Source organism: Patagioenas fasciata, chromosome 32 (assembly GCF_037038585.1).
Source record: "Patagioenas fasciata isolate bPatFas1 chromosome 32, bPatFas1.hap1, whole genome shotgun sequence".
Taxonomy (NCBI): domain Eukaryota; kingdom Metazoa; phylum Chordata; class Aves; order Columbiformes; family Columbidae; genus Patagioenas; species Patagioenas fasciata.
In genome coordinates this window covers 3,055,141-3,068,441 of record NC_092551.1, presented here as the reverse complement: position 1 = coordinate 3,068,441, position 13,301 = coordinate 3,055,141, and the positions used below count along the sequence as shown (strand labels likewise).

General features: G+C 69.2%; 2 protein-coding genes across 3 annotated transcripts; one reads left to right on the top strand and one right to left on the bottom strand.

The window, feature by feature from the left end:
* The first annotated feature begins 19 nt into the window (after nucleotides 1-19).
* On the top strand, nucleotides 20-9,599 carry EPOR (erythropoietin receptor). 2 transcript variants are annotated; one of them, XM_071800638.1, is made up of 7 exons: nucleotides 20-152; nucleotides 1,613-1,742; nucleotides 2,867-3,046; nucleotides 3,852-4,003; nucleotides 6,471-6,558; nucleotides 6,642-6,729; nucleotides 7,536-9,599. In XM_071800638.1, exons 1-7 carry the CDS (start codon nucleotides 50-52, stop codon nucleotides 7,923-7,925), a joined length of 1,131 nt encoding a protein of 376 aa, XP_071656739.1. In that variant the 5' UTR covers nucleotides 20-49; the 3' UTR covers nucleotides 7,926-9,599. The 2 variants fall into 2 exon arrangements, with proteins under 2 accessions (XP_071656739.1, XP_071656738.1); XM_071800637.1 differs by having other exon boundaries at nucleotides 2,828-3,046.
* On the bottom strand, nucleotides 9,535-12,674 carry SWSAP1 (SWIM-type zinc finger 7 associated protein 1). The gene is made up of 2 exons (XM_071800641.1): nucleotides 10,878-12,674; nucleotides 9,535-10,348 (listed from the first exon to the last, which is right to left on the bottom strand). The coding sequence occupies exons 1-2, from the start codon at nucleotides 11,112-11,114 to the stop codon at nucleotides 9,884-9,886; spliced, it is 702 nt and encodes a 233-aa protein (XP_071656742.1). The 5' UTR covers nucleotides 11,115-12,674; the 3' UTR covers nucleotides 9,535-9,883.
* Nucleotides 12,675-13,301: the final 627 nt, after the last annotated feature.

The window sequence follows — 13,301 nt, the reverse complement described above, 5'->3', positions numbered from 1 at the left end:
GGTCAGGGCCCCCATTGCCACCCCGGCAGCGCCCGCAGCTGCACCCGCCATGCAGGGCCCTGGGGGGCTGCTGGCCCTGGGGGGGCTCCTGGCCTGGGCCCGGGGGGGTGCGGGGGGGGGCACGGCTGCACCCCCCGACTTCGAGGTGGAAGGTAAGGGGGGGGGAGGGGAGGGGGGAATGGGGGTGAACGGGGGGACTGGGAGCAACTGGGGAGGTGTGGGGGGCACTGGGGGCAACTGGGGAGGTATGGGGAGCACTGGGAGCAACAGGGGGGCAACTGGGAGGCACTGGGAGCAACTGGGGAGGTACAGGGAGCACTGGGAGCAACAAGGGGGCAACTGGGGGGCACTGGGAGCAACTGGGAGGCACTGGGAGCAACTGGGGAGGTATTGGGGACATTGGGAGCAGCTGGGGAGCTATGGGGGGCACTGGGGGCAAGTGGGAGGCACTGGGAGCAACTGGGGAGGTATGGGGAGCACTGGGAGCAACAGGGGGGCAACTGGGAGGCACTGGGAGCAACTGGGGAGGTATAGGGAGCACTGGGAGCAACAAGGGGGCAACTGGGGGCACTGGGAGCAACTGGGGGGCACTGGGAGCAACTTGGGGGTGACTGGGAGCAACTGGGGAGGTATTGGGGGACATTGGGAGCAGCTGGGGAGCTATGGGGGGCACTGGGGGCAAGTGGGAGGCACTGGGAGCAACTGGGGAGGTATGGGGAGCACTGGGAGCAACAGGGGGGCAACTGGGGGCACTGGGAGCAACTGGGAGGCACTGGGAGCAACTGGGGAGGTATGGGGAGCACTGGGAGCAACTGGGGGGCAACTGGGGGCACTGGGAGCAACTGGGGAGCAACTGGGGAGCACTGGGAGCAACGGGGGCAACTGGGGGGCACTGGGAGCAACTGGGGAGCAACTTGGGGGGCACTGGGAGCAACTGGGGAGGTGGTGGGGGCACTGGGAGCAACAGGGGGGCAACTGTGGGGCACTGGGAGCAACTGGGGGCACTGGGGAGCAACTGGGAGTCTAATTGGGGGGGTATGGAGGGACACCGAAGGATACTGGGGAGACACTGGGAGATACTGGGGGCAACCGGGGATCAAACTGGGCGGGTACGGAGGGACCCTGAGGGATACTGGGGGGACACTGGGAGATACTGGGGGTCAACTTAGGGGCTATGGAGGGACACCAAGGGATACTGGGGGGACACTGGGAGATACTGGGGGCAACCGGGGGTCAACTTGGGGGTATGGAGGGACCCTGAGGGATACTGAAGGGACACTGGGAGCAACGGGGGGTCAACTTGGGGGGTACGGGGGGGCACTGAGGGATACTGGGGGGACACTGGAAGATACTGGGAGCAACTGGGGGTCAAATTGGGGGGTACGGAGGGACCCTGAGGGATACTGGGGGGACACTGGGAGATACTGGGAGCAACTGGGGGTCAAATTGGGGGGTACGGAGGGACACCAAGGGATACTGGGGGGACACTGGGAGATACTGAGGGTCAACTTGGGGGGGTGTGGAGGGACACCGAGGGTACCGGGAGCAGCTGGGGGGCCCTGGGCTGGGCTCGCCCCCCCTCGGTGGGCGCTGACCCCCTGCCCCCCCCCAGCGGGGGTGCTGCTGGCCGAGGAGCCCCTGGACCCCAAGTGCTTCTCGCGGCTCCTGCACGACCTGACCTGCTTCTGGGACAGCGACGCCCCCCCCGACCCCTGGCCCTTCCGCCTGCAGTACCGCCTGGAGTGCGTGACCTCTGACCCCCACCCTGACCCCCACCCTGACCTTTGCCCCTCGTAACCCCCGCCCTGGGTGCCCTTGACCCCAATGGCCTGTGGGCCACGTCCCGGTAACCCCTGACCCCAGTGCCCTCGATGTGCAATGGCCCCTGACCCCAGTGCCCCCTGTCACCCCTTGACCCCAGGCAGGGCTGTGCCTTTGACCCCAGTACCCCCCATGTGACCCCCTTGACCCTGGTGCCCCCCATGGCCCCTTGACCCCAGTGCCCCCCATGTGACCCTCGTGTCCCCTTGACCCCAAGCAGGGCCATGCCCTTGACCCCAGTGCCACCTGTGCCCTCTTGATCCTGGTGCCCCCTTGACCCTGGTACCCCCCATGTCCCCTTGACCCCAGGTAGGGCTGTGCCCTTGACCCCCTGACCCCTGTGCCCTTGACCCCACTTGACCCCAGTGCCCCCTTGACCCCAGGCAGGGCTGTGCCCTTGACCCCCTTGACCCCAGTGCCCCCTTGGCCCCAGGCAGGGCTGTGCCCTTGACCCCACTTGACCTCGGTACCCCCCCTGCCCCCTTGATCCCAGGCAGGGCTGTAGCCCTGACCCCCTGACCCCTGTGCCCTTGACCCCAGTGCCCCCTTGACCCTGGTGCCCCCCCCGCCCCCTTGGCCCCAGGCAGGGCTGTGCCCTTGACCCCCTTGACCTCAGTGCCCCCTTGGCCCCAGGCAGGGCTGTGCCCTTGACCCCGGTGCCCCCTTGACCCTGGTGCCCCCCAGTGTCCCCTTGACCCCAGGCAGGGCTGTGCCCTTGACCCTCTTGACCGCAGTGCCCCTTTGGCCCCAGGCAGGGCTGTGCCCTTGACCCCCTGACCCCTGTGCCCTTGACCCCCCTTGACCCTGGTACCCCCTTGACACCAAGCAGGGCTATGCCCTTGACCCCCTTGACCGCAGTGCCCCCTTGGCCCCAGGCAGGGTTGTGCCCTTGACCCCTTGACACCTGTGCCCTTGACCCCAGCAGGGCTGTGCCCTTGACCCCTTTGACACCTGTGCCCTTGACCCCCCTTTGACCCTGGTGCCCCCTCTTTCCCCTTGACCCCAGGCAGGGCCGTGCCCTTGACCCTCGTCCCCGTGTCCCCAGGCAGGAGCCGTGGCAGAACTGCTCCCTGGCCGCCGTCCCGCTGCCGCGGAACCGGTCCCGGTTCTGGTGCTCGCTGCCCCCCGCGGCGGCCGTGGCGTTCCTGCCGCTGGAGCTGCGCGTGCTGCCGCCCCCCCCCCGCGCCCCCCCTGCACCACCGCACCCTCTACATCGAGCGAGTCGGTACGGGGGGGGTTGGGGTGGGGATTGGGGGGACCTGGGGAGCACCAGGGGGGGCTGGGGGGGCTGTGTGGGGGGGTTTGGGGGACCCAGGGAAGGACCTGAGGGGACCGGGGGGGCTTGGGGGGGTCCCAGGGAGTCCCAGAGGTGGCTGGGGGGGCTGCAGGGGGGGTGTTGGGGGACCCAGGGAAGTCCCTGAGGGGGCTTGAGGGTCCCAGGGATTCCCAGGGGGGGCTGTGTGGGGGGCTTTGGGGGACCCAGGGAAGGACCTGAGGGGACCGGGGGGGCTTGGGGGGGTCCCAGGGAGTCCCAGGGGGGGCTGGGGGTGGGTGGTGTTGAGGGACCCAGGGAAGGCCCTGAGGGGGCTGGGGGGGTCCCAGGGATTCCCAGGGGGGGCTGAGGGGGCTGTGTGGGGGGCGTTGGGGGACCCAGGGAAGGACCTGAGGGGACCGGGGGGGCTTGGGGGGGTCCCAGGGAGTCCCAGGAGGGGCTGTGGGGGCTGCGGGGGGGGATGTTGGGGGACCCAGGGAAGGTCCTGAGGGGACCAGGGGGGCTGGGGGGGTCCCAGGGGATCAGGGGGAATCCCTGGGGGGGGTCCCAGGGAGACCCAGGGGATTGGGGGGCCAAAGGACTTTGGGGGATTTGGGTGGGGGGTCTGTGTGGGTTCAGGGGATCAGGGGGAATCCCTGGGGGGGTCTGGGGGGACATGGGCACTTGGGGGACCCAGAGGGTCGTGGGGGGAGCAGAGGGGATTGGGGGGTCTGGGAGGGGCCCCTCAACCCCCTCCTCACTTCTGTGTCCCCCCCAGTGCTGCTGGGCCCCCCCCAGAACGTGTCGGCGGAGCCGGGGGGGGCGCGGGGGCAGCTCTGCGTGCGCTGGGTGCCCCCCCCCAGCCCCTACCTGGAGTCCAGCCTGGTGTTCGAGCTGGTGCTGCGCGCCCCGGGGCTGCCCCCCCGCACGGTGCGATGGGGGATCCGGGGGGATCTGGGGGGACCCAGGGGATCGCGGGGGGGGTCTCAGAATGTGGGGACGGGGGAGCCTCACTGGGTGATGGGCCCTGGGGATCCACCGATGGGGGGGCGAAGTGGGGAGGGGGATCCAGGTGGGAGCCAGTGGGTCCCAGGGGGGTGGGTGAGGGATCCTGTGGGGGGGATCTGGTGCCTCTGAAGGGGGATCAGGGGGTCCACTGGGGATCCAAGGGAGGCGGGTGGTGAATCCAGAGGGCCCGGGGGATGTGGGAGGCTGTGTGTGATCCAGTGGGTCTCGGTGGGATCAAGTGGATCCGGGGGGATCCAGTGGGTCCCGGGGGATCAAGTGCATCCCAGGGAGATTGAGGGGGTCCTGGGGGATCCGGTGGGTCCCAGGGGAAATGGGTAGGTCCCGGGGTAATCGGTGGGTCCTGGGGGATCCAGTGGGTCCCAGGGGGATTGAGGGGGTCCTGGGGGATCCAGTGGGTCCCAGGAGGATTGAGGGGGTCCTGGGGGATCCAGTGGGTCCTACGGGGATCGAGTGGGTCCTGGAGGATCCAGTGGGTCGCGGGGGGGTGGGGGGGTCCTGGGGGATCCAGCGGGTCCCAGGGGGCTGGAGTGGGTCCTGGGGGATCCAGTGGGTCCCAGGGGCGTTGGGTGGGTCCTGGGGGATCTGGTGGGTCCCAGGGGGATTGGGTGGGTCCTGGGGGATCCGGTGGGTCGCAGGGGGATTCAGTGGGTCCTGGGGGATCAAGTGCATCTCAGGGGGATTGAGGGGGTCCTGGGGGATCCAGTGGGTCCCAGGGGGACTGAGGCAGTCCTGGGGGGATCCAGTGGGTCCCAGGGGGATTGAGGGGGTGCTGGGGGATCCAGTGGGTCCTGGGGGGGTCAGGTGAGTCCTGGGGGGATCCAGTGGGTCCCAGGAGGATTGAGGGGGTCCTGGGGGATCCAGTGGGTCCTACGGGGATCGAGTGGGTCCTGGAGGATCCAGTGGGTCGCGGGGGGGTGGGGGGGTCCTGGGGGATCCAGCGGGTCCCAGGGGGCTGGAGTGGGTCCTGGGGGATCCAGTGGGTCCCAGGGGCGTTGGGTGGGTCCTGGGGGATCTGGTGGGTCCCAGGGGGATTGGGTGGGTCCTGGGGGATCCGGTGGGTCGCAGGGGGATTCAGTGGGTCCTGGGGGATCAAGTGCATCTCAGGGGGATTGAGGGGGTCCTGGGGGATCCAGTGGGTCCCAGGGGGACTGAGGCAGTCCTGGGGGGATCCAGTGGGTCCCAGGGGGATTGAGGGGGTGCTGGGGGATCCAGTGGGTCCTGGGGGGGTCAGGTGAGTCATGGGGGGATCCAGTGGGTCCCAGGGGGATCGTGTGGGTCCCAGGAGGTGCCCGGGTGCCTCCTGGGTGCCATCACCCAACAAGGCCCCAGCCCTCCAGTGCTGGGTCAGGGGGGGGTGTTGGGGATCCAGAGGGTCCTGGGGGGGATCTGGGGGAATCCGGGGGGGTCCCGGAGGGATCCGGGCCCCCCCTGACGCCCGTGTGCAGGTGGGGGTGGGCGCGGGGCGGCGGGAGCAGCGGGTGGGGGCCCTGCGCGGCAGCACCCGCTACAGCGTCCGCGCCCGCGCCCGCCCCGACGGCCTCAGCTACGGCGGCTACTGGAGCCCCTGGTCCCCCCCGGCCACCGCCGTCACCCCCCCTGGTGAGCGGGGACACAGGGGGACATGGGGGGACATGGGGGGATGGGGGGACTTGGGGACATGGGGGTTGTGGGGACACAGGGATGGGGGACACACAGTTGTCACCGCCCCAAGTGAGCGGGGACATGGGGGACATGGGAACATGGGGGTGTTGGGGGTGAGGGGGACATGGGGGGACTTGGGGACACAGGGGGGATGTAGGGACACAGGGATGAGGGGACACAGAGTTGTCACCCCCCAAAATGAGTGGGGACATGGGGGGCAGCACAAGGGACATGGAGGGATATGGGAGCAGGGGGATGGGGGTGAGTGGGATGGGGGGGGGACAGGGAGGGATGGGGGGGACTTGGGGACATGGGGGTTGTGGGGACACAGGGATGAGGGACACACAGTTGTCACCCCCCCAAGTGAGTGGGGACACAGGGGACATGAGGGACATGGGAATATGGGGGGGATGGAAGGGGATGGGGGTGAGTGGGATCGGGGGGGACAGGGAGGGATGGGGGGACTTGGGGACATGGGGGTTGTGGGGACACAGGGATGGGGGACACACAGTTGTCATCCCCCAAAGTGAGTGGGGACATGGGGGGACACAAGGGACATGGAGGGATATGGGAGCAGGGGGGGGATGGGGGTGAGTGGGATGTGGGGGACAGGGACGGATGGGGGGCCATGGGGACACATGGGGGGCCATGGGGACGCACAGCGCCCCCCCTGTGGTTGTGGGGTCCGTGGGGGGAGCCCTGAGTGACGTCCCCCATGTGTCCCCAGACATGGACCCGGTGACGCTGGGACTGTCCTGCCTGCTGGCCCTGCTGCTGCTGGGGCTGGGGCTGCTGGCGCTGCTGGGCCATCGCAGGTATTGGGGGGGGGGGCTTGGGGGTCCTGGGGGGACCCTGGGGACCCGGGGGGGGCCAGGAGGTGACACCGTGCTGTCCCCAGGGCGCTGCGGGAGAAGCTGTGGCCGGCGGTGCCGGGGCCCGAGCGGGAGTTCGAGGGGCTCTTCAGCGCCTATGGGGGCAACTTCCAGGTGGGGGGGGTTATTGTAGGACCTACAATAAAGGGGAAAGGGGGGGGAGGTGTTTGGGGGGGGCCCTGCGCTAATTAAGGGGGTTTGGGGGGGCTAAGGTGGAAGGGCTGGGATGTTATTGTAGGTCCTACCCTAATGCAGGGGGTTTAGGGGGGGTTCAGGGATACCCCAAAAGGAGGGGGGGTTCCCTTATTGGGGAGGAGTTTGGGGTGCCTGGGGGGGGTTAGAGGGGGTGTTACCCAACATGGGGGTTTTGGGGTGCCTGGGGGGGGATTGGGGGTTGCTATGCTAAAGGGGGGTGGTTAAGGGGGTTTAGGGGGGTGTTATCCCACTGGGGGGGTATTTGGGGGTGTCTGGGGGGGTTGAGGGGATGTTTGGGGGTGTCTGGGGGTTTGGGGGGTCAGAGATGTTTGGGGAGGGTCAGGGGGATGTTTGGGGGTGTCGGGGGGGTTTGGGGGTGTCTGGGGGGGATGTTTGGGGGGGGTCAGGGGAATGTTTGGGGGTGTTGGGGTGGTTTGGGGGTGTCTGGGGGGGATGTTTGGGGGAGGTCGGGGGATGTTTGGGGGGGTCCGGGGGGTGTTTGGGGGGGGTCAGGGGGATGTTTGGGGGTGTCTGGGGGATTTTGGGGGTGTCTTGGGGGGATGCTTGGGGGGATGTTTGGGGGTGTCTGGGGGTTTGGGGAGGCGGGGGGGTTTGGGGTGTCTGGGGGGGGATGTTTGGGGGTGTCTGGAGGGATGTTTGGGGGTGTCTGGTGGGTCTTGGGGGGATCTTTTGGGGTCCCTGACGCCCTGTGTCCCCCCCCCCAGCTCTGGCTGTGCCAGGGGGTTGGGGCACCCTGGGCCCCCCCCGCGGTGGCCGATGCCGAGGAGCTGCCCAGCGCCGTGGAGGAGGTGCTGGGCCCCCCCCCATCCAAGGGTCCCCCCGCCGAGGCGCCCCCCCCCAGCGCCCCCCCCGCCGGCCCGTCCCCCTCCCCCAGCTTTGAGTACACACTGTTCGACCCCACATCAGCCCTGCTGTGCCCCCCCCCGCGCCGCCCCCCCGACAGCCCCTACGCCAACCTGGCCCCCCAAAAAGGGCCCCCCCCGGACGCTGACACCCCCAAATGGGTCCCTGAGGACGGGGCCCTCCCTGGGGATGGGGACCCCCCTGGGCTGGGACCCCCCATTCTGTCCCCCCCCTACGTGCTCTGCTCCTAAAGGGGGGGGGTTGGGGACACCCCCACAGCGAGGACAAGGCGGGGGGGTCCCCAGGACACCCCGGAAGAGGGGACGCGTTGCCGTGATGTCACACGGGGACACCGCGATGTCACGATGGACGGGATGTGTCACACGCCGATGTCATGCGGAGACACCGTGATGTGGTGACAGAGGGGACACGTCACATGGATGTCACATGGAGACGCTGTGACACCGCTATGGAGGGGACACACATCACAAGGATGTCACATGGAGACGCTGTGACACCGCCATGGAGGGGACACACGTCACAGGGATGTCACATGGAGACGCTGTGACACCGCCACGGAGGGGACACACGTCACAGGGATGTCACATGGAGACGCTGTGACACCGCTATGGAGGGGACACACGTCACAAGGATGTCACACAGAGACGCTGTGACACCGCCATGGAGGGGACACGTCACAGGGATGTCACACGGAGACGCTGTGACACCGCCATGGAGGGGACACACGTCACAGGGATGTCACATGGAGACGCTGTGACACCGCCATGGAGGGGACACACGTCACAGGGATGTCACATGGAGACGCTGTGACACCGCCATGGAGGGGACACGTCACTGGGATGTCACACGGAGACGCTGTGACACCGCCATGGAGGGGACACACGTCACAGGGATGTCACATGGAGACGCTGTGACACCACCATGGAGGGGACACACGTCACAGGGATGTCACACAGAGACGCTGTGACACCGCCATGGAGGGGACACACGTCACTGGGATGTCACATGGAGACGCTGTGACACCACCATGGAGGGGACACACGTCACAAGGATGTCACACAGAGATGATGTGACACCGCCATGGAGGGGACACACGTCACTGGGATGTCACATGGAGACGCTGTGACACCGCCATGGAGGGGACACACGTCACAGGGATGTCACATGGAGACGCTGTGACACCGTCATGGAGGGGACACACGTCACAGGGATGTCACATGGAGACGCTGTGACACCGCCATGGAGGGGACACACGTCACTGGGATGTCACATGGAGACGCTGTGACACCGTCATGGAGGGGACACACGTCACAGGGATGTCACATGGAGACGCTGTGACACCGCCATGGAGGGGACACACGTCACTGGGATGTCACATGGAGACGCTGTGACACCACCATGGAGGGGACACACGTCACAGGGATGTCACATGGAGACGCTGTGACACCGCTATGGAGCGGACACGTCACTGGGATGTCACACGGACACGCTATGACATCATGATGAAGGGGACGTGTCACAGGGATGTCACACGGACACGCTATGACATCATGATGGAGGGGACGTGTCACACTGATGTCACCATGTGACACACAGACACAGAGGGGACACGACGCCTTGTGACGCAGCGACGCGGAGGGGACACGTCACACGGACACGCCGTGACACCCCCACGGGGGGGACGTGTCACACCGATGTCACACGCACACCCCGTGACATCACCACAGGACACGGGGAGGCAGAGGGGACACCTCGCAGGGACGCGTCACCCGTGTCACGTTTGTGCCACCTTGCACGACACATGGGGACCGTCCCCGTCCCTTGGTGGGGGGCACTGAATTTTCTTGGCTTTGGGTTTTTTTTAATTCCGTTTTATACAATAAAGCAGCTTTGGCTCTGCCGGACGCCTGGGTCCCTCCCGGCGGGGTTGGGGTGCTGGGCCGGACGCCTGGGTCCTGTGCCGCTCAGGGGGGGCTGATAAGGCTTATCAGGACCCCCCAGGTGCCGGGCGGGGCCATCGGGAGGGGGCCGTGTCACCGTCTGTGTCCCCAAGGTCCGGGACGTGCGTCACCCTTGGGCGGCGGCCAGTGTCCCCGTCACCCATGCGGCGTGCGTCACCTCGATGTCACCGCAGCCTCCTGGGGTCCGTGTCTCCCCCAACACCCTGGGGGGGTGGGTGACACCGAGCTCAGCCCCACGCCTGGTCCCCGCCGCCGTCCTGCTCAGGCTCGGTGTCCTCGTCCTCCTCGCTGTCCCCGTCCCCGGGGGTCACACGGAGCTGCCCCTGGGGGCCGAAGCGGAGGCGCCAGCGGCGGGGGGGGGCGCCGGGGCGGGTGAGGCAGGCGCGGAGGCGGCCCCCGGGCCGCAGGCGGCACTCGGCGGGGAAGTAGCGGCGCAGGGCGGGCAGGACGTGCGGGCCGGGGGGGGGCAGGCGCAGCGAGGCCACAACCTGCGCGGGGGGCCGGGGGGGCCCGGGGGAGCGGGCGGCTTCCAGAAGGAGGGCGGCCAAGCGGGCGGGCGCCCCCGGGGCCCCCCCCAGGTACCGCTCCAGCCCGTCCAGCAGCAGCAACCCCGGGGGCCGCGGCCGCGCCGGCAGCGCCGCCAGCTCCCGGGCCAGCGCCGCCGGGGACGGCGGGTACCGGAGCTCCAGCCGCTGGGGGGCACGGAGGGGGCGTCAGGCCACGCCCCTCGGCGGCGGGACACGCCCCTCGGCGGCGGGAGGCCACGCCCCCCGCGGCATACACAAGTGTAACCCTGAGCCCCGCCCACACGCGGAGCCACGCCCCTGCAGCAGGCCCCGCCCACGAGCGCTGCCGCCCTCCAGCCATGCTCAGCAAAAGCCCCGCCCCCGCTGCTGGCCCCGCCCATATGCACTATACTCCGTCCACTTCCATTGCACCGACACGACGCCCCGCCCTCTCCAGCATGCAAAGCTCCGCCTTCTGCCGCAGGCCCCACCCACTCGCTACATGCACCACCCCCTAAGCCAACACGGCATGCTCACCCAGAGCCCGCCCCCTGCCGTAAGCCACGCCCACACGCACTACGCCCCGCCCACCAACATCGCGCTTGCAGCAAGCCCCACCCCCTGCAGGAAGCCACGCCTCCCCCTCGCATACCCCGCCCACTCGCCGCCAGCCCCGCCCCTCCCGGGCCGCCCCCATCCCCGGCGCCCCCCTCACCTGCAGCGCCCGCGGGTCGTTGCCGCCGTCGTCACCGTCGCCGCCTCCCGGGAGCCGCGGGAGCGCGCTGGGCGCCAGGAATAGTGCGCGGGGCCCATCGCCGCCGCCCGCCAGCGCAGCCCGCAGTAGCAGCGCCGTCCGGCCCGAGCCCGCCGGGCCCAGCACCAGCACCGGCACCGGCGCCGCTGCCTCCCCCGCTGTCACCGAGCCCAGCGCCCGCTCCAGCGCCGCCGCCATCGCATCCCCGGCCGGAATCACCTCTCCCGCTCCGCGGATGGCGGTGAGTCAGGTGAAAGTCCCGCCGTGGCGCCCCAGCCAATCAGAACGGAGATTCCCTCAGCGCCGCTCCCGCCCACCGCGGCGAGCGAGCGCCGTAGCCAATCAGAGGGGAGATTCCCTCAGCGTCGGTCCCGCCGATCGCAGCTGTTTCGCGCGGGCGCCTCGGCCAACCGGAGGCGTGACGCGATGCCCTCCCCGCGGTCCCGCCCTCCCCCGGCTTCTATTGGCCGCTCGGGCCGCCAATCCAGCGCTGACCCGTCTCCTAATGAGATTCGGCGCTCCCCCCCTTTACGCGCCGCTTGGCCAATGGGAAGGCGCTGTGCGCCGGGGGCGTGGCCAGGCGGTGGGGCGGTGTCCGTGGCTGTCAGTCACCCCAGCGCTGCCAGGCAACGCGTTGCCAGGCGACGGCTGGCGGTTGCCGGGAGACGGGGGCGGGACGAGGAGGGGGCGGGTGGGAGGGGGAGTGAGTGAGACACGCGCGCGCACACGCGTGTGCAAAGCCTCGTGCACCACCCCTGCTTGTGCAAAGGCGCCCGTGCACACGCTGACCCCCCCCAACCCCCACGTGCACGCACCCGCCCTCAGCTCGTGCACACCCCGATGCACGTGCACGCACCCTCGTGCACGCGCACCCTCGTGCACGCGCTCGCCCCACGTGCACGCGCACACGCAGTCGTGCACACCCCGCTGCTCACGCTGGCCCTGTTCACACGCACATGCACACTCGTCCCGTCGTGCACGGCCTCACGCACAGCCCCGGCGCGGGGCACACACGGACTCGTGCGCACCCGTTGTGCTCTGCACCTGCGCACACGCACGTGCAAGGTCACGATCGGGGCTTCCCCGGAGACCGCGAGGGTGCACAGGGCTGCACGAGGATTGCACAAGGATCACATGAGCATGCACGAGGGTCACATGAGGGTGCGCGGGGGGTCACACAAGGTTGCACGGGGGTCACATGAGGATGCGCAGGGGTCGCACGAGGCCTCACCGGGATGCACGAGGCGGCGGGGGCCGGGATGCACGAGGGTTCACGAGGGCTCACGAGGGCCGGGGCGGGGCGTCCCCTCGGCTACGCGTATTCTCAAGCAATAACAGCGCGTCCGTATTATCCGCCCGAGAATACCCGTCGCCGAAGGGAGCGGGGGGCCGGCGACTGGGGGGACCCCGGCGTCCGGGGTGGGGGGAAGGAACCCAGGCATCCGGGAGGGGACTCAGGCATCCGGGGGAACCCAGGCGTCCGGGGGGAACCCAGGCGTCTGGGGCTGCCCCGCCCCTTTCAGCACCGCGGTCAGCTCCCCCCTCCCAGCCCTGCTCTATAGGGGCTCCATAGGTGCTGCCCGTGCCCAGGGGCTCCGCTATAGGGTGTGCGGCCCCACACGGCGCCATGCAGCCCCACGGCCCGGCCATAGGGCCCCTCCTATAGGCTTCCCACAGGCCCCAGCTATAGGTCGCTCCTATAGGCCCCGTGCACAGGCTCCCCCCCGCCCCGTCCAGCCCGGCCATAGGTCCCTCCTATAGCCCCCGGCCCCCCCGCCCCACTCACCGCCGCCGCCGCTGCCGGAGCCGCCGCCCGCCCCGCCGCAGTCCGGGGGGGCGGAGCCTGGAGCAGGACACGCCCCCAGCAAAAGCCCCGCCCACTGACGCTCCGCCCCTTCTCCTGGCTCCGCCCCGCCGCAGTCCGGGGGGCGGGGCCTGGGGGGAGCGGGAGACGCCCGCAACAAGCCCCGCCCCCTGAAACGCTCCGCCTCTTCACATGGCCACGCCCCCTGGACCCCTCCCGCGCCCCCATAGGGGCCTTATGGGGATCCTATAGGTGCCCTGCGGGTACGTGGGCTGCGGACACGCCCTTCCCGCCCTATAGGCTGGCACTCCCAGCCCCTATAGATCCCCTACAGCCCTATAGATCCCCCCCAGCCTTTATAGATACCCCACAGCCCTATGGACAACCCCTATCCCCCATAACCCCTCCCCATATTCCCTATAGCCCCCCCATGTCCCTTATAGCCCCCCCCAATACAGACGCAGGGACACGGGGATGTCACACGCAGCCACTTTATTCCCCCCCTCCATGTCACAGCGTGTGTGTCCCCCCCGCCCCCCCCGTGGGGACTGTCCCCTTTGTGTCCCCCCCCATGCTCGTGA